The sequence below is a fragment of the Neomonachus schauinslandi genome, chromosome 3, assembly GCF_002201575.2.
Source record: "Neomonachus schauinslandi chromosome 3, ASM220157v2, whole genome shotgun sequence".
Lineage (NCBI taxonomy): Eukaryota > Metazoa > Chordata > Mammalia > Carnivora > Phocidae > Neomonachus > Neomonachus schauinslandi.
The window spans coordinates 72,904,579-72,927,964 of NC_058405.1; the positions used below are offsets into that span (position 1 = coordinate 72,904,579).

Genomic DNA, 23,386 nt, shown 5'->3' on the forward strand with positions numbered 1-23,386 from the left:
GTGTTAATTTTATTCATGTTAAGGAGTTAAAAATTAAACTTAAATAACCACATGGAGCTCGTGGATACTTGATTTATATAAATGCTAGATCACTATGCAAACTGCCAGGAACAATCCAAATGTTCTTATCCACGGAGGCAACTGTGTGGTTGGCAGAATCACCACATGCATGTGCCTTCTGGCTTCTTGTTTCCTCCCAATTATGCGCAGTCCTAGCAATTGCACAGACTCAGCACGGTATACGCTGAACACTTCACCTCACATGACACGCAGGGACTAGAGGTAGGTGCCTTCATATACGTCCTACTGCCCTTAAGGACCAAGGCAGTGCTCCCAGAAGTCTGGTTTATGCCATTTTATTTTATTTTATCTATTTTTTTTAGATTTTACTTATTTATTTGAGAAAGAGAGAGAGAGCACAAGCAGGGGGCATGGCAGGCAGAGGGAGAGGGAGGAGCAGGCTCTCCGCTGAGCAGGGAGCCCGATGCGGGGCTCGATCCCAGGACCCCGGGATCATGACCTGAGCCGAAGGCAGACGCTTAACGACTGAGCCACCCAGGCGCCCCTATGCCATTTTAGATTAGTTCCCTGGCCACACCTGAGTACTAGGCCCCCTCTTCCTTGTCAGTGATGTGAAGGCACAAAGCCAGGGTGTGGTGCATGAGCGTCCAGCCCGTGGAGGTGCCCTGGCTCAGGGATAGCCACGGACGGTGTTCCGCACGTACCATCTTTGCTGAGGGGGATGCCGCACGTACCACCACATTGCCTCACAGCAAGCCCGCCTTCACGCGGGTGGGAAAACGGACACACTGGGTGGACACCACTAGAGGCCAGGTCTACACAGTCTGCACCACCCTGCACTGGGGCTTGTGGTCGTAGTTGCTAACAGAAAGAGCACCTGTGGCCATTTAGATTCCCAGAAGTATCATCTTAACTGGGCCCGGGCTGGGGTGGTAGGTTTCTAAAATCGGCCTGTAAGGCAAAAAATCTGGTAAAGTCAAAATTTGTCAAAATTTCTGAAAAGCCCTTCAGTTTACTCTGAAATTTATAGGACCAGAGGCCTAGAAGCTCAAAAATCAAGAGGTACCATTTGTTTCTCTTTGATTTTGGTCTTGTTCCCTGTCCCCTCCTCAGTACCTGAGCCCACTCTGTGGGACAGCGAGTCTGTGTGCTTCAGGTCGGAAGGGAATCAGAGATTCCTTGCTTGCTCTCTTTCTTTTTTTGCCAGTTGAATTTGTGTCAGATAAGTGGTGTCTGTTGTTGTCTCTATTTATATGTAGGATATCTTCTTTTCACTTAAGATTTATAGTGTAAAAATATGACAACAACTATTCAAGTAAATTGTAACGTGCTTTTAGCATTCTGGGTGGTGAGGTTAAAAAAAAAATCAGGTGGGGGAGTCTTGGCAACAGTCAATGTGAAAAAGAGGAAAGGGTTTACTAGCAAACCACAGGTTTAGCAGTAACCAGCAGTTAAGGCCTGGTTGCTAAAAAAAAAAAAAAAAAGAAAAGAAAAGAAAAAAAGGAAAGCTGAACCTTGGCAGCATTCATGAGAATGGAATGTCTAGGTTCAGGAAATGAATGGATGATTTTTCTTCTCAGACGGATATTGACAAAACACAGCAACCAGATAGTGAAGAACTTGGAATTTCTTAAATTCAAACAGCTGAAGGACTTGAGAATGTTTAGCACAGAGAAGGAAATATTTTGAAGGGAGGCGACTGCTGACAGTGTAATGTAATGTACTTTTCTGGCATAGGAGTCAAGGAACCGGGCCTAACTAGTTAAAATACCTTGGATGGTGTGGGGGGTGCCTGGATGGCTCAGTTTGTTGGGTGACTGACTCTTAGTTTCAGCTTGGGTCATGATCTCGGGATCTTGGGCTGCACGTTCAGCTCAGAGTCTGCTTGTCCCTCTCCCTCACCCCGCTTGCACTCTCTCCATCTCTCTTCCCCTCTCTCTCTCTCCAATAGATAAATAAATAAAATCTTAAAAAAATAATATTAAAAATAAAATACTTTGGATGGTAATTATCTCCCTTGACCTTTGTTTCTGATTTTCAATATCTGAAAGATTTTCATGTGGAAATAAAGCTACACTTAAAAAAAATGCTCTAGAGGGTAGAATTGGGACCAATGGTCAGAAATTGCAGGAAAGAATAAAAACCACCACATAATGAAAAAAGATACTTGCAATTCACTTAATCAACAAAGGATTAATAATCATAATAGGTAAAGAGCTTCTATAAATCAATAAGAAAAAAACAGAAAAATTAACAAAAGACAAGTGGGCATTTCACTTTCAGAACATGAAAACTAAATGGTCAATAAATATGCTAAAATAATAACTGAGAAAACCAAATTAAGACCACACTGAGAAGGGAGCTTGGGGGGCTCAGTCGGTTAAGAGTCTGCCTTCGGCTCAGGTCATGGTCCCAGGGTCCTGGGCTCCCTGCTCAGCAGAGAGCCTGCTTCTCCCTCTCCCTCTTCTCCTCCTCTTGTTTGTGCTCTCTCTCTCTCTTTCTGTCTGACACATAAATAAATAAAATCTTTAAAAAAAAAAAGACCACTGAGATACTATTTTATACCCACTAGATTGTTGAAAATTAAGAAGTCTTATATACTTGGTGAGTACACAGAGCAACAGCAAATCTCATGTCCTGCTGCATAAGTTAAATTAGTACAACCCCTTTGGAAACAGATTATCGTTATGTGTAAAGCAGAACGTGCTCATATCATACAAACCAGCAGTTCCCCTCCTAGGTGTATTATTAAAGAAACTTAAACACCTACCTCAGTAGAAATGTACAGAATGTTCATAGCACCATTGTTGGTAAATACAACAGACTCGTAACAAGCTAAATGTCCACTGCAAGAAAATGGAATAATAGATGGTAATACATTCACTGATGGAATACTATGTAGCGGTAAAAAAATGAATGTAGTATAGCTACATGCAAAACCATGGATGAATCAACAACATGAGGTTGGATGAGAAAATGAAGTTACGGAAGACTGTGTATTGAGGGATACCATGTTTTGAAGATCAGAAACAAACAAAGCAAACCAATATATTGTTTGGGGACACACATCTATGTGGTGAAAATATTTTTAAAAGCACAGGAATGATAAACACAAAATTCAGGTTAAAGGTTACCTAGGGTTGAGATGGTGGGGAGCATAAAAGTAGATTTGAAGATATTAATATTCCAGTTACTAAGTTGGAAATGGGTCTATGGGCATTTGCGTTTATATTATGCTTCAAAATTTACACTTCATATATTCTTTTGTGTGCATATAAATATATATATATGTATTACATAATATTTTTAAACAAAATGTATTATAAGGCCAGAGATTGGAATTCAGAACAGGGAAACTTTCCTTTAAAGGAAAAGGTTTCTTGAAAAATGCAATGATCTACCCTGGGAGGTAGTGAACTCCTGTCGCTAGAGGGGTCCATGCAGAAGTGGAAAGTTTGTATGTTAAGCATTGTGGGGAGCAGAGGATGGCGGGGGGGAGGTATGATGGTCCAAAAAGAATGGGAGGCCAAACTGAATCTCTCAATTCTGTTCCAATTCTAACTCTATCCTACTGTATTTCTATGTTTTTAAATCAGTATATTTCTCCCTAGTTCTAGATAAAGTCATGGGAAGAAAGTTGGGTCTTCAATATATGGGCTTGAAACTTTATGTTATTTCTAGTTTTCTTTTTCCTATGCAAATCACTATTTGTATTTTTACATGACCTCACTCCACTTAAGTTTAGTTGTCTGTAGGTTTAGGAAATACCCCAAGAAATTAGCTAAGAGGACAAATGCTAAAGTTGGCATTTCAGCCAGAGTTGAATTTAATATACTGGAAAGGAGGGGATGTATTATTGTATATATTTGGAGGGGAGCAGAAGATGCTGCTATGGTATAAAATATGTAACTTTCCTTAATGATGTAGAATTCTTTTTTTGAGGGGGCCGCTAAGACAATTAGTTTTAAAATATTAAAATGTTACTAATTTATGATGCTCTAGATACACTGCTTTACACATTAAGGAGACCTTACTTTAGAAAAATGGAAAATCAGGATGCCCTGGTCTGCATATCTGAGAGCGTTCCAGAACCGACCGTGGAATGGGTGTTCTGCGATTCACAGAGTGAAAGGTATGACGTTTTATAGAGGTAATTGCTATTATAGCTTTACTTTTTGGTCTTTTTCTAATATAGTTGACATCATACTGTATGCATCAATTGGCTCATCAGAAGAATGGGGATGGGAAAAGGACTTACCTTATGCTACAGTGATGAAATGAATCGATACATGTGAGGCTCATCAAATGGCTGGTGCCTGGCAGATAATACCATATAAATGTTTACTTTTGTTTTTCACACGTGCCATAGCTAAGTTCTCACAACGTAGAATTCATGCAGTTTGAACTAATAAAAGTTTACTAAACAATTAGTGAAAAATGGGACTAAGAAGGAGAAAAAGTAAAAAGTTAGGTTACCAAATGATACGAATGTGATCACAAATTTTAGAGGAAAAAGAAGAGATTACCTGTAGATACATATGTAACCTGTGCATGGGGGGGGGGAAGATGGGCAATCTACACCCCAAAATAATAATAGTTGTTATCTCAGGGTGGTAGGAATATGGACAATTTAAAATTCTTTTCTTTGGGTTTTTCTGTATTTTCCAAAATTTCTACAAGAACCCAATTATTGTTGTCTTATAATAAGAAAAAAATACCCTGAAGGAACGATACGTCAACAAAGAAAAGAATGCATTTGACTAAAGTGGTAAGGGGGAGGGAAGGCTCCAAAAGCCCGCTTTCGGAAAGGCAGCGGTTAGGGAAACTCTCAGGGAGGAATCCAAGTCTGTCTTATGCTGAGAAGGGGGTGTGAGGGCGTGGGAGTGGGGATGAAGAGGTGAGGGTGGGGGCTGAGGAGGGATGAGGGTCTGAGGAAGCGTGGGAGGGTGGACGGGTGGTGGTGAGGGGTACCGTGTCAGGTCCCGAGACCCGCCAACTTCCCTCCTGAGTCATGCCTCGCCTCTTCCCCGTGAGCTCTGCGGACGGGTGACTTCGGTAACTTGCTTCTCTTCCTCTCCCTCGAAGTCCTCTTCTGGGCTTGAAAGAAAAGATACCCACCTTTGTTAGGCCATACTGAAACCTAATGGTGCTTTTCCTTTTCTCTTGTCTTTTTTCCCTCTTTCTGTCTTCTTTCTCCATTCTTTCTCTCGCTAAACAACAACAACAAAAGAGGTCACCAAAGCCCCCCAAATTTAAACTTACATAAAAATGTATGTAATCTGGGGTTCCTGGCTGGCTCAGTCGGGAGAATGTGGGACTCTTGATCTCCTATGGTGAGTTCGAGCCCCACATTGAGGGTAGAGCTCACCAAAAAAAAAAAAAAAAGAAAGAAAAGAAAAAAGTATGTAATTCTGTCTAGTGTTATTCTAGTTTCTTTTTTTCTTCTTTTTTTAGTGTTACTCTAATTGGTTGAGATAATGAGTAACTAGAAATCTTAGTAGATTTGGGTTTATTTTGGGTTTCTCTTAAACAGGCTCTAGAACCTTTCACTTTGTTTTTCTCCTTCACTTTCATTTGTCATTTTAAAAGGTGTTTGGTCAGAAGGCTCTTTTTTTCTAATTGCAGCTGTAAAGGCGAGAGTCCAGTCGTTGTTACAAAGGAGGAAAGCGTACTTCATGAACTGTTTGGAACAGATATAAGGTGCTGTGCAAGAAACGAGCTGGGCAGGGAGTGTACCAAGCTGTTCACAATAGGTAGGACCATGAGACGGGGTTCTTCTCTTTTCAGTGACTATTCCTTAGGAAAAACCCGAGGTGGACAGTGACTGCTTAGGTCATCATTCACCTTCAGAGCTGCCATAGTTCTTTATGCCACTTAGAATATTTTGGATTCAGAACTGCTGATTTCTTTATGAAAGGGTAGACAGTCTCTAAAGGATTCTTCTATCCAAGCAGCTCGTAACATTTGAGATGACAGTAAAATCTTTGGTCTTCAGAATGTTCGGCATGTATTTTGCATTGAGGGAAAAAAGAAATCACCTTGTTTTCTCACTCGGGATGTTTTCCTCCTTCCAGATCTAAATCAAACGCCTCAGACCACACCGCCACAGTTGTTTCTGAAAGTAGGTGAACCCTTATGGATAAGGTGCAAAGCTGTTCATGTAAACCATGGATTCGGACTCAGCTGGGAGCTAGAAAATAAAGCACTGGAGGAGGTAAGATGACAAGTTTGCATTCTGACACTGCAGACACAAAGACCGAATAGTACGGGTTGAAGTCATTAAATTCAAACTCTGTTTTATTAAAATCTAGGGCAGCTACTTTGAGATGAGTACCTATTCCACAAACAGAACTATGATACGGATTCTGTTTGCTTTTGTATCATCAGTGGGAAGAAACAACACTGGCTATTACACTTGCTCCTCTTCAGAACATCCCAGTAAATCAGCTTTGGTTACCATCATAGGTAATGCAGGCTGCTCACGCAATCTTTATTGATCCTTTTAGTTGCTTTAGTGTGGAGTGTGAGGTATGTACTGCAAATTCGGATACCAGTATACGTTCGTGTCAAAAAGCTGAGAACGAAACTGACATAGAATAGTTTTGTAAGTAGAAGCTGCCTGCACCCTTCCTTTTCCACTTAAACCGTGCTCGCTTGAATGCTACTGTCTTTGCACTGTCATTATAATGTGACCATCTGTTTGTGAATGTTTGTCTGCCAATAGACTCTAAGTTTCCGAAGGACGGGAATAATCTCTTCTATTCTTGTGGTCCCAGAACCTGGCAGAGAACCTGACACAAAATAGGCACCTAATAAACACTTGTTCTGAGAACCAAGGGTGATGAGCAATGACAGAGAGAAGGGACAGGCACTTAGATGCACGGAAATTGGGTGGGCTGCGTAGGATTGGAAAATAACCACGCTTCGGTAATCTCAGATCAGGTGGCAGCCTCCAGCCATACTGAGAATGCTAGGAAATGAGGTGATTCTCGTACCAAACTAATAAGGAAGTGCTCCGTAAAGAAACCTGATGAATACTGCTGGCTAGATTGTTTTATGTGTGCCCGAGATGATTTTATGTGGGACGTGTCACTCACTGAGAGAGCTGTTTTCACTCAGCAGAGGGCTTCCGAATTCTGCTAGTCGATCCCCCGACTCATGTACATGCTTGGCTGGGCTGGGGGAGCCCTTCGATCTCTTGAAATTGTCCACAAAATCTGGAGGTTGATTTATATACATTTCTTTGGGAAGGGAGTCAATTATTCATATCCAATTCTTAGAGGAATCTTGACTGTAGAAGGTGAGGAACCCAGGCTTATAACTGGGGATAGGACTCCTGTATTTCTTGTCCGACTATCAATTCTGACCTGTGGCATGCCCACATCTGAGGTTTCTTATGTTAAACTGATGAATAAAAATTTATTGTATCTTTTCAATGTATGTCCATATGGATCCCATCTAATTTATAAATGTACTTTTTTTTTTTTTTTACAGAAAAGGGATTTATAAATGCTTCCAAATCAAGTGAAGATTATGAGATTGACCAGTATGAAGAGTTTTGTTTTTCTGTCAGGTTTAAAGCATACCCACAAATCAGATGTACATGGACCTTCTCTCAAAAATCGTTTCCTTGTGAGCAGAGTGGCCTTGATGATGGGTACAGGTGAGCCAACAAAGAGCTCAGGGGCTCGCCTGGCTTAGCGAAACCCTCCTTCTTGCCCCCAGAAGAGCAGTTTTGTATTACAAGTTTATATATTATTGAGTTGACGTTGAAGATGAGAAAAGAAAAAGCAGAGATGAGGCCATCGTACTAGTCTTATAATCAGTTCAGATAGTGTAACCTACCGCACAAAAAAAAAAAAACAGAAAGAATCCTATTAGTTTGAGTATGGTTCTGTGGCATTTTCTGAGTCACTAGATGGTTACTTCCTATTTGAGAGTACTGTGCTTTAGTATACTGAATCTCCCTCAGCACATATGCAGATGATTGAGGAAGTAAAACCCCTTTAAAAACAGCAAAACATTACCTATAAATGTATTGATTTAACTTTTCAAAATTATAAATGCAAAAATAGCCTCAGAGTAAATACTGAAGGAAAATTGCATTTGTATAGCTGTGTTCAAGATTGTTTCATGGGAGAAACTCTTCGTTCCCTCTTTGGAAAACAGAAAACAACTTTTTTTCTTGTATTTTCTATAGCTGTGACACCTCTTATCTCTTTTTTTTTTTTTAAGATTTTATTTATTTTTTAGAGAGCGAGCGAGAGAGAAACAGCATGAGAGGGGGGAGGGTCAGAGGGAGAAGCAGGCTCCCCGCCCAGCCGGGAGCCCGATGCGGGACTCGATCCCAGGACCCTGGGATCATGACCTGAGCCGAAGGCAGACGCTCAACCATCTGAGCCACACAGGCGCCCCCACCTCTTATCTCTTAAACGTAGTCCTATGTAACAAGATTTCATGCTAGACTCTGAGCGCCTGAAAAGCACTTGTCGTCTCTCAAGCAACTCAGTGGTCTAGAATAAATCGTTTCTTGACATGTGGTCCATAAACCATTTCTGTAGGAATCATCTGGGCAAATGTTAAAAATGTGGATTCCTTGGGCGCCTGGGTGGCTCAGTTGGTTAAGCGACTGCCTTCGGCTCAGGTCATGATCCTGGAGTCCCAGGATGGAGTCCCAGGATCGAGTCCCGCATCGGGCTCCCTGCTCGGCAGGGAGTCTGCTTCTCCCTCTGACCCTCCTCCCTCTCATGCTCTCGGTCTCTCATTCTCTCTCTCTCAAATAAATAAAATAAAATCTTTAAAAAAGAAAATGTGGATTCCTGGCTCCCACTCTAGACATGCTCAACAACTGGGGCAAAATGCCCAGATTCTACATTTTTCAGGCCCTCTGGTGATTCCACTCACGGGTCTCGATCCATGTGTTACAGTACAGTCAGGATGGCTATTGAGTACTTGAAATGGGCTAGTCCAGATTGAGATGTGCCATAATTGAAAAATACACACTAGATTTTGAAGACTTAGTGTGAAAAAAAAGACTGTAAAATATCTCAATTTTTATGCTGATTATATGTTAAATTATAGTATTTTGGATATATCGAGTTAAATAAAGCCAATGATTAGTTTTTACTTATTTTTCTTTTTTATAGCTAACTGGAAAATTTAAATTACCTATATGGCTTGCATTCTGTTTCTCTTGGATAGCATTGGTCCAGGTGAAGGGGAAGAGTTGGGTGTTTTTTTTAACCTGGATTCTTCTCTGTTTCACAATTGGTGTGCTGTTCTTCATACCCCAAAATTATTTATAACTGCTCCTTGTTTGCATTTTTTAAAAGGCTGTAATGCAGAGTTCCCATGGAACCCTCTGTCCTCTCTTGCCTTAACCTCTTAATGTTCAAAGCATTCACTTTTCAGTTAATTAAGAACTCAGTCTTTGGCCTGTGAGCTGACTGATACCCACTTCCCTGAATCGGAGTTTCTCAAAAGCAAACTATTGACATCTTGGGCTGAATAATTCTTTGTTCTGGGGGCTGTTCTTTGCACTGTATGATGTTTAGCAGCATCCCTGGCCTCCACCCACTGGATGTCCGTAGCAATTCCATCCCCAGTTGTGACAACCAAAAATATCTCTGGACATTGCCAAATGTCCCTGGTTTGGAAGAATTGCCTGGGGTTCAGAACCACTGTCTCAAAAGGATCATCCCGTTGTCATAAGCTCTTATTCTGAATTATCAAACTTTTGAAAGTAGGCGGCCAGGGAGTCAGCCCCTGTCTTTCTACTGACTTGACCACCACAGGCCTGAGTTGAGATGGGTATCAGTGGTATCAACATCCATTCCCTTCTTTGTATTGTGACCCCATGTCAGAGAAGCTCTTAGTGCTATGGGATTCTGTTTTGATCCTGATCCAAAGAGCTAGAGGATCAGTTCGATTTAATTCAACAAATACTCCCTAAATGTCTTCTTGATGGGCTTGATGTTCTGAGGGTATATAAGAATGTATACCACCCACCCACCCCCCAAAATTAGGCACATTCAAAGGCAAGAGGCACCTGGGAGATAATTCATTGCTCCTTTGCTGCTGAATTCTGGCATTCTTGAATTTTTACAGAATCACTGTTTAGAGGGCCATGTCTCTGATATACAGGTCACGGACCAATCTAATGGGCTAGTGAATTCCGCTTCATTCCGTGGTCACAGTCTGTACCCTGGACCCCAAGCAGTTAACCTGTACAGGCAGCTAAATGAATAAATCAGGACAGATCCTAATTCTTAGAGTGTTCTGTGCCTCTTCCATTCATAATTACCTGGTAATATAGTTAACGTCTTTGTGTGTTGAACCTCACCAGTGAGTTTATCAGCTCCGCCAGAGGGATGCTCTGTCATTCCTCTATCTTTATACAGTGCCTTGTTGAGGCAATGTGTATTTAATAAATGAATGAATTCATCATCACCCCTGGAAGTGGTGATGCATCGCCTGGGCCAGAACGAGTCAGTGGTTCCTCCTGTGCCCTGCAAGGACCACACACAAGACACTCACACAGCGCTCAACACTCAGAGTTTATTTCATTTGAAAAGTTCTTGAAGAGCTGCAGTATTTGTTGGTGACACCCATGCCCTGGGTACAGTGCTTGTCGGTGATAATGGGGCACCGGGTATCACGCAGCACCATATGCGTCACGTAATACGCAACACAAAGGGAAGATGGAGCCTCCTTCTTCGTGAAGAAGATGCTCAAAATACTGAACAAAAAATGAATAATGACAAATCTCAACGTAGCTTCCACTGAGTGCCCTGAATGGCTTTTGCTAGGCTCAACACCAGGCTCTGTGTTGAGACAGCAGACTCCATTATAATCTGAGCTCTTTCCAATTTACTAATAAGCTAAAAGAATCATGCAGTGAGCATCCTTTTCCTTACCACTTACGTTCAAAGGTTTAACCAAACCGAAATTTGTTTGTGAAGGATTGTATTTTAATCATGTTGCAACAGATGACTTTATTAGCAAAGTGACATGAGCTTGTGTAGCTGTAACTGAAAGGCCTCTGTAGGAACCCTCCTCGTGAAAAAAGGCCATGGTGTGGTCATAGTGTGTGTGCCAGAGTCTGTCAGCTTCCCCACCTTCACAGCTTCGTTTCTCCTATTTACTTCCTCAAACATCACACCCCAAGTGTGAGGGCTTGCCTTTCTGTGTTTACATTTTATTCCACTGTAATTCTCTAGCAGTCCTGATATCTTGATCTCGCGAAGAGGTCCTAGGATATTCATCTGTTGTTTTGCATAATTTCCTGTCCCCCTAGACTTACTTATAAATTCTGAATCTACCTTAGCTTTTCCCAGTTTCTTGGTTAAAAAAAAACCAAAAAACAAAAAAACCCAAGCCTTAAGATGTTAGAATTATTTAGTGATTCCTTCTGAAAGACTGTCCTTGGCTTGTCCGATCTCTGTGTTTTTCTTTTACCTGGAGTATTTCATTTTCCACCTCTAGTAGCCTGGAGTTCTTCACACACCGAGCATTAACTGAGCGCTTACGGGAAACAGCAGTGTGGTGGTCATGTGAGTTCTGGGCGGTAAGATGCTGTCGTTCTCAGGAACAGATTAACAGAAAAACAGGCTCTCAAGTCAATAAACGATATGTAATTGCAGAAGTGTATTAAGCCTCTTTGGAGGATTTTCTTTTTTCTGGAAAGAGATGGGCCTTGAATGCATCTAGAAAGGAGGGAAACGTCGTATGGGTTCAGTGAAGCAGCGAGAGCCCCCAGCAAACCCTGCCCCCCTTCCCTGCTGCTGTTTGGGGGCAACAGGGTTGTTCCTTTTCTCCCAAAGGCCCCGCTCACTGAGAGCAAAAGAAACTTCTTTAAACTCTGAACACATACCAGACAATGTGCACATCCTTTATGTGGATTACCTCGTTTAATACCCATAATTCCATTTTTTGAAAGACAGAAGCAGGCTGTTACTTGCCCACATGGGGCAAAATCAGTACCCTTCTTTTACTTCTGTTTTCTGAAATTGCCTTTTAAAAAAATAGAAATAACACCAATATCTCTACCTCTAGAGATTGTATTTCAGACTCTTTCTATGTAACCACCATGATAGGAACATATAAATACAGGTTTTTATGCAAATATGACATTAATTTTGCCATTTGTAACCTGATTTTTTTATTTAAAATATATCGTGAGCATCTCTCCATGGTACTAAGTATATTATATCTTACCCTATTTACATTATCATCTTAATGGCTGCATAGTATTCTGCTTTTTAGACCATTTTATTTTAACTGACTCCTGTTGATGGGCATTTACTTTAGGGTTTTTTTTTTCTTTGCATCTTTCTGTTTTAATGTGATTTTCTCACTTAGAGTATGTGCCACGGTAAAGTTTCTAAATTTCTTTTATGTTCAAAATGATTACTGGACTTAATAAGCCTTCTGGTAATGATAATCTAACACATATATTGTGTTCAATATAGGAGCTGGGCACCATTACAGACACATCATAGAAAACTACTTAATAAAAATTTAATACAGTGTTCTCCCACAACCATATGAGGTCAATACTACTACTGTCTTCATTTTACAGACGAACCAGGTACAGAGAGGTTAAGTGACTTGCCCAAGGTCACACCACTGGGCAATGGCAGATTTGGGATTCCAGCAACCTAGGATTCAGAGCCTACATTTTTGACCACCTCACTATACTGGCTCTGGACACCAAGTCATTTCAAAAGTGTAGAAGCCCCAAACCCAGTGTGCAAGAAAACAAAAATGCAAGCAATGCAAGCATTTTCGTTGGTTATTTAAAAATAAAGTGTGCCTCCTGATGAGCTGTACCATGCAATGCTTTGCTACTCAGTGCTTAATGGTTCTATTGCTCCAGGCTTGCTGACTCCCCTGAAATAAAATAAAAACGAGCAGGGTATTATTATATAGAGTCACATGAAATCATCAGCACCTTCCTCCCACCTCCTGACTATCTTTAACTTGGGGCAGAAGTTGGAACAGACCAGATTCAACTTCAGCCTGGCCGTGTTCCCCCAGCCCCGCCGCAGGTGCAGTCTGCGGGAGACAGAATCGCTGGCTTCCTGATCGGATGGATAGCGCTCGGTGCTGTGGAAAGCCACCTGCAGTCCCGTCAGCTTAGTCACCAAGATACTGTTTCACTGTAAACTCCAACGTCCTGATCTCCTGTCTCATGCCAGCTGGCCGTTTTTAGAAAAACCCTAAGGGGAAAGAGGAAGCTTTCAATCTCCTGATCACCTCGTTGGTTAGTCCCCTTGGAATTCCCAGAGGAGTTTCAGTGACACAGTTGTTGCTCTTGATAGGGTTTAACTGTCATCAAAGGGCTAGGAGGGGGGCCCAAGCAGTCTAAAATTTGGTTTTGTGTTCAGGCTACTTAGGTGACCCATTTCCTACCTGGAAGAGTGAGAACATTTCAGATGCTCTCTCGTCTATCCCATGGCAAATCATACTCCATTAAGATAGCACAAAAGACTTAGGAGGGAAAAAGTTTACAAAACATTTTGCTTTGGTCTGCATGATAATCACTAACTGTATGGGTAGTTTTTTCTTCAATCCAATTGATTGGTGCTTTAGGCGGGGTGCCTGGCCAGCCACACTGGCTTCTTTTTAATTTCCTTTCTTCTTTCTTTATAGGGTCTTTGACTATTGTCCATTGGGAATTAACGTTTTCCCTTTTAGAAGCACACATCTGTCCCTTCTTGGGCCCCTTAAACTCTGCCTTCCTAAAGTCTAGGAATGACAAGTAGCTACATTTGCTTTTCTCCCTAGTGTTATAATGGTGCACTCCCCCATCTTTCCATTACTGCGACTTCAGCAACCGTTTCCTTGTCCAGTAGGTCAGGATAAGAAATTCCACTTTCTACTTCAGCCTTCTTGTCGTTAACAGGGCGAACAAATCAAACAGGGCAAACAAAAAACTTGTTAAATGCTCACTTTGATAGGTCAGAGAAATAAATTCCCTTCTCACTATACAAAGTCAGAATTACCCTTTAGCTTTGGAGTTAAGGGCACAGAACACTGGTGTCGAATAAACATGGGCTCCAAAGCTGCTCTATCAGTCAGTTGCTTGATGTGGGTGTTGAGTCTTAGAGATCAACAGGGATTTTGCTTTCTCCCTCTTCCATATCCAGCACAGCACGGGCTAGTTCTTTTTTCCTGGTACCTCTTGGGTTTGCTCTTTCCAATCCTTTCCCATTTTCCCTACCTTAGACAGCACTTGTTTTTGCATGCTCTGAATTCTCAAATCTGAACTTTTACTTCTGCTCTCATCAGACTTCCCACACTCTACTGGAACTGCTCGTCTACTTCACCACCAATGTGAAAATTCTGTGAGAACAGAAACTTACCTCTTGTACCTCACTGTTGTATCCCTGATTCCTCCAATGAGTAGATTCTACCATTGATAGTAGAATGAATGAATGAATGAATGAATGAATGAATGAATTCCTGTGTTACAGCAACTGCCTCCAGACTTCTCTCCAGTGAACTTTTCCTCCTGCCATCAGTCTAAACTACAATGCTGCTCATGATATTCCTTTCCTGACCAGGAATCTACAGCATCTTCCTGATTTCCCCATGAGTTTTGAATAATGAGGCTTGTTTCTCATGGTCCCTGATCACTTTGTCCCACCATACCCGTTCAGCCTTTTCTCCCACATCTCAGCTTGTGCTGCCCCCTCCTCTCCATGTGGCCGCACTAGAATGCCCTTGCCTCCCCCTTGGATGCTTTGCTTTTGCCCTCTCCTTAAAACCAACTCATCTGCAAAGAGCTAGCTCAAGTCCTGCTTCTGTGCAGACCTCTGAACGTTTCTCATCTATATTGGCCTCCTCTGCCTTCTTTGATCTTCTATTGGCCTTTAGTTTAATTCTACCTATGGAAGTTTTGTCCACCCACCTGGTTTATGATATCTTTGAGGACAGGAGCCATATTTTGTAGGTCTTTGCATTCTATATAGCTCCTAGTTTAAGTCTGGTTTCCACACCCCGTGTTCTCCTATTTACACTTCTACCCTGGCAATATGTTTTATTTATATATATTTTATTTATATATGTTTTATATATATATGTTTTATATATACACACACACACACACACACATATTTTACTGTTAATAGGTTATATAGAGGTAGCCTAATTAAATATCTTCTGAACAAGCCTTAGATTTCCTTATTCTGTTTTAAGGGAATATTTTTTCCTATTTCTTCAATGCATAAAGGCATATTCAACAGCTCTTTGATCCCCCATCTCCCCTACACTATCCAATATCCTGCTATAACATTCAGCATCCTATATACCTGGTAGGCATGGTGGCTAATGCGCAATATCAAGTTATCCATGTCCAAATGTATTGAGTGGTTGATGAGCACTCCAAGTAGATACTAGAGCGTGCTGAAACCACCTAAAGATTTCTGTACAAACTCAGTGGATTTGAGCCCTCATCACTGTTAATTGCTACAAAAGTCAAGAGTTGGTTATAGGTCCTGCATTGGACCAATGTCAGAGAGCCATCCTTTTAGGAAGCAGGGGGATTATGGGCTCCTGTCCCTGTAAGAGGTTCTTCCATATATCTGGGAAGTCAGACAAGTCCAGGATATATAGAACACTAGGGGCAGGAACCTTCTTGTCTCTCTTAGGAACCCCAGCCTAGAGGAGTGCTTCTCAACCTTTGATGTGCATATGAATCACGTGGAGATCATCTTAAAATGCAGACTCTCAGTCAGAAGGTTTGGGGTGGGACCTGAAATTTTGTATTTCAAACAAGCACCTAGATAATGCCAATGCTGATGTTACCTGGCTGTGGACCACACCACACTTAGATTAACAAGGGCTTAGCACACAGACACCCTTTTGCCTACTGGACTTTAGGGAGTCAGCGTCTCAAGGAAGACTCCCATGCATGCCGACATTCGTTTCAGCATCTCCTATAAGAATCTGGCTAAGTGTATCTTTAATTCTTTTTCAAACAGCATATCTAAGTTTTGCAACCATAAACACCAGCCAGGAGAATATATATTCCATGCAGAAAATGATGATGCCGAATTCACAAAAATGTTCACGCTGAACATAAGAAGTAAGTTAAATTATCAAGAAATTTCATTTTCATTTTATAACTCCTTCATTATGTATTAACTATGACCAGAAAGAGCTAAGCAATGGCTTAGAAGGGATGCTACAAGCTATTTTTATATGCTGAAGTATGTTGAAATTTTACTTCAAATCTACTGGCTTTATTTATATATAGATATATCTATCGATCAATCGATCAATAGATATAGATAGATAGATACCTCTTTCTGTGTTCATCCTTTGAAGCTAAGATACTTCATCCTTTGAAGCTAAGATACTTCTTCCATGTCCTCTCTGAGCGCACTTTAGTGTAGTGTCTCATTGACTTTGGTACTTTGAAAGGTCATGTTAAGGAAGAGCTAAAAGTCACATTACCTGCCATTTGTTTGTCTTAGTAATTTCTGTTTCTTTAAAAGAAGAAGATATAAAAAGATGAGAGTACATTTCGTTGGACTTTTTGTAGGTGTTTCTTCTGAAGCCAAGAATCAATTTGATTCTTGGAGGTAATAGATTTGCACGCCTCCGCTCTCTACAGGAGGGGCCTGGCAGTGGAAAAGTAGTGTTCTGCAGATGGGTGGTAGGGTTGCCTGGACAGGAAATTCCATACAAGGGGCAGAAAGGGAATAACCAGAGGGCTTGAGTCATCCTGCATATGAGACACCCTCACCGAGGCACAAACAGCTTGGAGTGGACAGGCAGCCTCGATGAAGCGAACGCTGAAGCCGTTTCTGGAAAGTCCCATACCACAGGAGCTTATTTTATATGTTATTCTCTACAGGGAAACCTCAGGTGCTAGCCAAGACATCAGCAAGTCAGGCTTCGTGTTCCTCTGATGGCTACCCCTTACCATCTTGGACCTGGAAGAAGTGTTCCGACAAGTCTTCCAAGTAAGGAAGACATTGGTGTCTCTTGTGTTGGAAGAACATGGAACTCACACTCTCTCTGACATATTGACTCTTTCTCATGAATACACTTTAAGAAGAAATGATGAAGTATTTAAAATGTTTGCCTTCTGAGTCAACCGTAATTCTCAACGGTCACAGAGAGTTTCTGATAACTTTTAACAGCGAAATCCCTTTCCAACCTCCCGAGACCAACCCTAACTTCTAACCTGACGACAGCCCCACCTGCCTAACTTCTCTGTCTGCCATTTCTTTTCAGCTGCACAGAGGAGATCACAGAAGGAATTTGGAATAAAAAGGCTAACAGAAAAGTGTTCGGACAGTGGATATCAAGCAGCACCCTTAACATGAGTGAAGCCGTGAAGGGATTCCTGGTGAAGTGCTGTGCCTACAATTCCCTTGGCACATCTTGTGAAACAATCCTTTTAAACTCGTCAGGTAGACAGCAGTCGCTATTGTAATGTACCACCTCCAGGAATTCCCCACTAGAAGGCCATCCCTGTCGTTGGCTTTTATTTGGGGAATTTCACCAGAGCACATAGGTTCGGTGTGTGAGACAAGAAGGCTTTTTGAGTCAAGCAAGAATCCCCACTGAACATATGCTATTTTGTAATTCAGGGGCAGAATGACTTCTCCCTACGTGAGTGTGACTCACGCGTTACAGTGATGAAGGTAGAACCATAAACCCCAAGAACAGGAAGTTTCTACTGAAAGATTTAACTCCAGAGAAACTGATTTAGTAATTGGGGTCCCTACCATTTTACCTCTTGGTTGATCTCCTTCTGTTCCTTTAGCCTACTGTTTCATACTTTTGAGTTTGTTTTTTTAGAACCCTCCTAATTTAAACAAGCCTGAAACCCGCCCGCCTACACTGAGAGTTGAGAATCACCAGCATCCCAAAACTAACTTCCCATTCATACGATACCTTTATCGGGAGAGCACAGAATTCTTTTTTTTTTTTTTTTTAATCTGACTTATATATCCCGTGGGTTTAACTAGGTGTCATTTGTATAACCCTAGGAAGTGATTTGTAAAAATGGGGTCAAAATCATTCAAAATGTTCTAGAAAGGGAACTTGTCCTTTAGATGAACATTGCCTGATTTTCTGTGGGGAGATGAGTATCTGTCAAGTGCTTGTAAGGACTGCAAATGATGGTTTCTCAAACGGGAGGTGAGAGACGATAATAAGATTCTACTCCATCAACCAGGAACACAGGTTCATTGCTCGGTGACACTCTTGCCTTGCAGGGCCCTTCCCTTTCATCCAAGACAACATCTCCTTCTATGCAACAGTTGGGCTTTGTCTTCCCTTCATTGCCGTTCTAACCATGCTCATTTGTCACAAGTACAAAAAGGTAAAAGCAAAGGTGAAAATTCATCCCTGTTTCCCATTTCTAAGGGCCTGCCTGTTGCTAATTGGCCCATTATTTCATCTCTGAAGCAATTTAGGTATGAGAGCCAGTTGCAAATGGTACATGTGACCGGCTCTTTGGAAAACGAGTACTTCTACGTTGATTTCAGAGAATATGAATATGATCTCAAATGGGAGTTTCCAAGAGAAAATTTAGAATTTGGTAAGAATCGAATAGTCCCAGTGTTTCTGTAGCATTTGCTTTCTATTGGAAAACCTCTAACATGCCCTCACTCACCATTTATCTTGCAGGGAAGGTGCTGGGATCAGGTGCTTTCGGAAAAGTGATGAATGCAACAGCTTACGGAATCAGTAAAACTGGAGTCTCAATCCAGGTGGCAGTCAAAATGCTGAAAGGTACAGTAAAGCGGGGCGCCTGGGTGGCTCAGTCGGTTAAGTGTCTGCCTTTGGCTCAGGTCGTGATCCCAGCGTGGGGCTTCCTGCTCGGCAGGGACCCTGCTTCTCCCTCTCCTCCCTGCTTGTGCTCTCTGTGGCTATCTCTGTCTCTGTCTCTCTCTCTCTCAAATAAATAAAATCTTTTTATTTATTTATTTATTTATTAAAGATTTTTATTTATTTATTTGACAGAGAGAGAGATAGCAAGAGCAGGAACACAAGCAGGGGGGAGTGGGAGAGGGAGAAGCAGGCTTCCTGCCGAGCAGGGAGCCCGATGCGGGACTCGATCCCAGGACCCTGGGATCATGACCTGAGCCGAAGGCAGACGCTTAACGACTGAGCCACCCAGGCACCCTAAAATCTTTTTTTTTTTTAAAGATTTTATTTATTTATTTGACAGAGAGATAGAGAGAACAAGTAGACAGAGTGGCAGGCAGAGGGAGAGGGAGAAGCAGGCTCTCCGCTGAGCAGGGAGCCAGACGTGGGGCTCGATCCCAGGACCCTGGGATCATGACCCGAGCCGAAGGCAGACGCTCAACTGACTGAGCCATGCAGGCACCCCCAATAAGTAAAATCTTAAAAAAAAAAAAAAAGTACAAGTGCAATGATGTCCACAATGATGCACAAAAATGGGAAGCATGGTCTCCCGCCTCCTCGTTTACTCCTTTCCATCATTTTTATGGTTGCTGCTTGCCATGCTTCAAGGTTAAAAGGGGACTGAGTTGGGGTTCGGGTCGACCAAGTCGTGAATATAAAATACCAGTCATGAACGCAAAACTCCATCTCTTCTTCCTCTTCTGGTTTTGTTGAGTGTTTTCGGCTTCAGTATTAGGGGGTACTGTTACTACAGGCAAATGTTGTTTCTCACATTTTGACACAGACCCTGGGTAGAAGAACAAATTGAAGCCCTCTGTATTCTCACTTCCCACTCGTGGCTTCATTACCTCCCACCTGGCCTCCACCGCCATCCCTCCCCTTAGCATCACTCACTCAGCCAGAGCGCCCCAGTTGGCTTTTGCTGAGGGAATCAGCAACCTCCAACAAACCAAGTCTAATGGGCATCTTTTAGTCTTCATGCTGCTTGACTTTTCAGCATAGATTGGCACCATTGACTGTTTTCTCCTTTAAACCCTTTCTTCCTCTGGTTTCCATGTCACCATATTCTTTTGTTTTTCCTCCTGCCTCTCTGCCTGCTTCACAGTCCTCTGCTGGCTCCTCATCTTCTACCCGGCTTTTTATGTGGGGTTCCTGAAGGCTTGCTCCTGGGCCTCCTTCCCTTTTCACTCCACACGCTCTCCACAGGCTATGCCAACGACACCCATGCCTTCGTCCCGTGTACCAATGGTTCTCACAATTGTGCCTCCCTTCCGAGCCTCAGGTTATGTCCAAATGCTTGGGTGTCTCCAAAGTTTCCCTAATTCAGACTGAACTCCTCCAACCCTGGCCCTCCAACAACGCTCCCTGTCTGTGATTGGTTACGAGTACCAGTGACTCGCCACATTCCCCACAGTCAGGTGAACCAGAAACCGCCTTCATTCCAGCCCCCTGCAAGCCATCCCTCTCAGGTTCCCTGCTTGGTGTTCCTTGAATCCATCCTCTCCTCATCTCTAGTCCGAATCTATCTCTCCTGAACGAACGGCTGCAGTAGCCTTCCAGGCAGGGATCCTTATGCACTCTTACCTCCTTTAGGATTCTCTATATTGAAGCCCCAAGTGACGACAATGAAACGCAAAGCGGATCATTTTCCTACTTAATGTTGCCAGGTGCTTTTGATCACTCCCGAAGTAGTGTCCACAGCCCTGCGCGATCTGGCTGCCCACCTTCCCGTCTCGCACTCAGCACACTGGCCTTCTTTCAGTTCCTCCAGAACACCATGCTCCCTCCCATCCCAGGGCCTTTGTACAGGCCCATCCCTCTGCTCACCCTTCCCCTTTCATGCAGTTCTCTCCCACTCCTCCTTTAGATCTCAGCACAAATATCACTTCCCCCAGGAAAGCCTTCTCTCACACCACAGAAGAGATCAAGTTCCGTGCCGTATGCTCTGCTTAGCTCTCCGTAGGCTTCTTTCCCATGCAATTTATTGCAGTTTTAGGGACATATTTGCTTAATTATCCTATTCATGTCTCATCTGCCACATTAGTCTGTAAGCCTCACGAGGACAAGGGTTGTATCTGTTTACTGTGTTTTCTGTCCCGGGACTCGATCCCGGGACTCCAGGATCACGACCTGAGCCGAAGGCAGTCGCTTAACCAACTGAGCCACCCAGGCGCCCTAGGTGTCCCTCTTGTGTGACCCCACAGCACCCGCTCCATTCATTTGCCACTTTGCATTTATCACACTAGGTTATAATTGTTTATCTACTTGTCTTCCTTTTCCAGGAGACTCTAAACTCCAGGAAGACAAGGGCTGTGTCTTGTATATCTTTCAGTTCCCATTGCTTGGCACATTGCCTCATACACTGTAGACATTCAATAAATACTTGTTCAGTGAAAGAATGGATAAGAATAAATGAAAGTCAGGTAATGAAAGTGCTTTGAAAAAGTTAAGTACACCATAAAATATATTACTGGGTTGTGAGGAACAAGACATGGACATTTGAAAGCCATGGACCCCTATAAAACATGAAACAACAGAAGACATGACCCATATTAGTGGGTCATAGCGCTCACAGTGAAGAATCTCACTCCCATGCCAAGATGTTGGTAGTAAGGATATGCCCAAGAGCTCACTAAATCAAAATAGATGGCATCAGTGATCTGAAAAAGTTAGCATAAAGGCTAGGTGTCTTCCAAGACAAAATAATGACACCTGGAAATATCGAATCAAATCTTCATTGAATGTAAAGAAAAGTTACTATGTCTGTAAGAAAGAATACATTAACAGAGGAGAGGGTGCCTGGTGCCTAGGGCTCCAGCACCCTCCTGGGCTGGAGTGCCCCAATCACCTGGGCACCTCACTCTCCGTGACATGAGACCTTTGAGTTTATCAATAACTACTGTCATGCTATGCATCTAAGCAAGATTATGAGTACAATTTGCCAAGCTATCTAGACTTATCTTCAGGGAGAGAATGCATTAGCCAATGGATACATTCTAGCCTATTCTGCAGTTATGTTTCTCATGATCAATTAGTGAGTCTCTTGAGAACTTGGTTAGTGGGAATTGGTCTCTTTGACCTTCTCACCATTGGACCCATTGACAAGTTTAAGATTTTAAATCTGAGGACCACAGGCTGGAGCCAACCTTGCTAACATTCCTATCTTGTCTCTCTGTGTCCAACAAATCCAAGAGTCAAAAAAAAAGTTATGTTTTTCCCTTCAGTATATTTATTAACTTCTACCAACGAGGGAAAATCATGCATTTTGTTTTGTTTTATTTTGTTTTTTGAGGGTCAATATAAAGATTTTTATTTTGGTAAGTAGAGGAATGTCCAGTAGAAAGGCACATTATCAGACTAAACTTTTATACTGCAATCGTTGAAATTCTGTCTTAAACACAAGATATTATTCAAAATTCGTGAATTATTTTATGCATTTTAAAATTTTCATGCAAATCTGCTCTGAACTGAAGAAAGTTTTAATTTATTAAACGATCTAAAATAGCTATTTTGCTTCAGTTTTATATTTTTTTATGCTTTTGCATTGACAGAAAAGGCAGACAATTCTGAAAGAGAGGCTCTCATGTCCGAACTCAAAATGATGACTCACCTGGGAAACCACGAGAATATTGTGAATCTGCTGGGGGCATGCACGCTGTCAGGTAATCAATTCCTGCTAAAAACATCTCATCAAAAATATTTTAGCCAGAAGACAAAGAGGACATTTGTTCTCAATTTTTCCTCTTTCCTCAGTCATAGTACGGGCCCTCAAATCCGAGCGGAGTTAGACAGTGAGCACTCCGAAATCAGATGGGTCAGTGTAGAGAATGCCTCTCTGGACCGGGATATGCCACATAATTCTAACCTGCTTAAAAACAACAACAGCACTGCAGGTACACTTTGTGGTGGTATCTCATTCTACCTGCTCAGAGGGAGCTTCTCCCCAGCCTGTGAAGCTGGCCTCCATGCAGTGGCGAGAATGGCCGCAGAGCTTGGCCATTGCCCAGTTTGGGCTGCTTCAAATAAGGCACAGCGAAGGCGGGATTTCAAACTTCATTTTCCCAGCACTCAGTGGAGCATGCGCTCTGATTCACTTCTGCCTAGAAGTACCGGAAAGACGTGCTCGCGGGTCATTTCTTCTGGGACGGGGTCAAGAAAGAAGAGAACAAGAGCAAATAGATCTAGGAGGCTGCTCGTGACCTGTATCTCCCTCCTCAGGCAAACAACAGATGGGCATAGATTTGCCAAGTGCTCACAACGCAGTTGGCATATTACTCCTGGTTAGTTGCAAACTGGAGAATCCAAGTGGCCGGGGGTTATTGGTGAGGCAGTGGACAACAAGGGCCCAAATGGAAGGCAGAAAGAGACTGCTTTCCAAAGGAGTTAGAGCCAAAAGCCAAAATTGAGTTTAAAGTATAAGAAGAGATAAAATCAGAAAAAGTTGTACTCTCCCCAAGTCAGGGGAAAAGTAGGT

The 23,386-nt window shown here is 42.3% G+C and overlaps 1 protein-coding gene across 1 annotated transcript in view; it reads left to right on the forward strand.

The window, feature by feature from the left end:
* FLT3 (fms related receptor tyrosine kinase 3) overlaps positions 1–23,386 on the forward strand; it is a 72,525-nt gene that overhangs the window by 32,161 nt on the left and 16,978 nt on the right. Inside the window, exons 5-16 of the mRNA XM_021678258.1 lie at positions 4,024–4,153; positions 5,647–5,774; positions 6,096–6,235; positions 6,333–6,486; positions 7,516–7,684; positions 16,008–16,111; positions 16,886–16,994; positions 17,269–17,447; positions 18,258–18,364; positions 18,451–18,583; positions 18,673–18,777; positions 22,464–22,574. Of these exons, the coding sequence (XP_021533933.1) occupies positions 4,024–4,153; positions 5,647–5,774; positions 6,096–6,235; positions 6,333–6,486; positions 7,516–7,684; positions 16,008–16,111; positions 16,886–16,994; positions 17,269–17,447; positions 18,258–18,364; positions 18,451–18,583; positions 18,673–18,777; positions 22,464–22,574 (1,569 nt within the window). The remainder of the gene's footprint in view (positions 1–4,023; positions 4,154–5,646; positions 5,775–6,095; positions 6,236–6,332; positions 6,487–7,515; positions 7,685–16,007; positions 16,112–16,885; positions 16,995–17,268; positions 17,448–18,257; positions 18,365–18,450; positions 18,584–18,672; positions 18,778–22,463; positions 22,575–23,386) is intronic.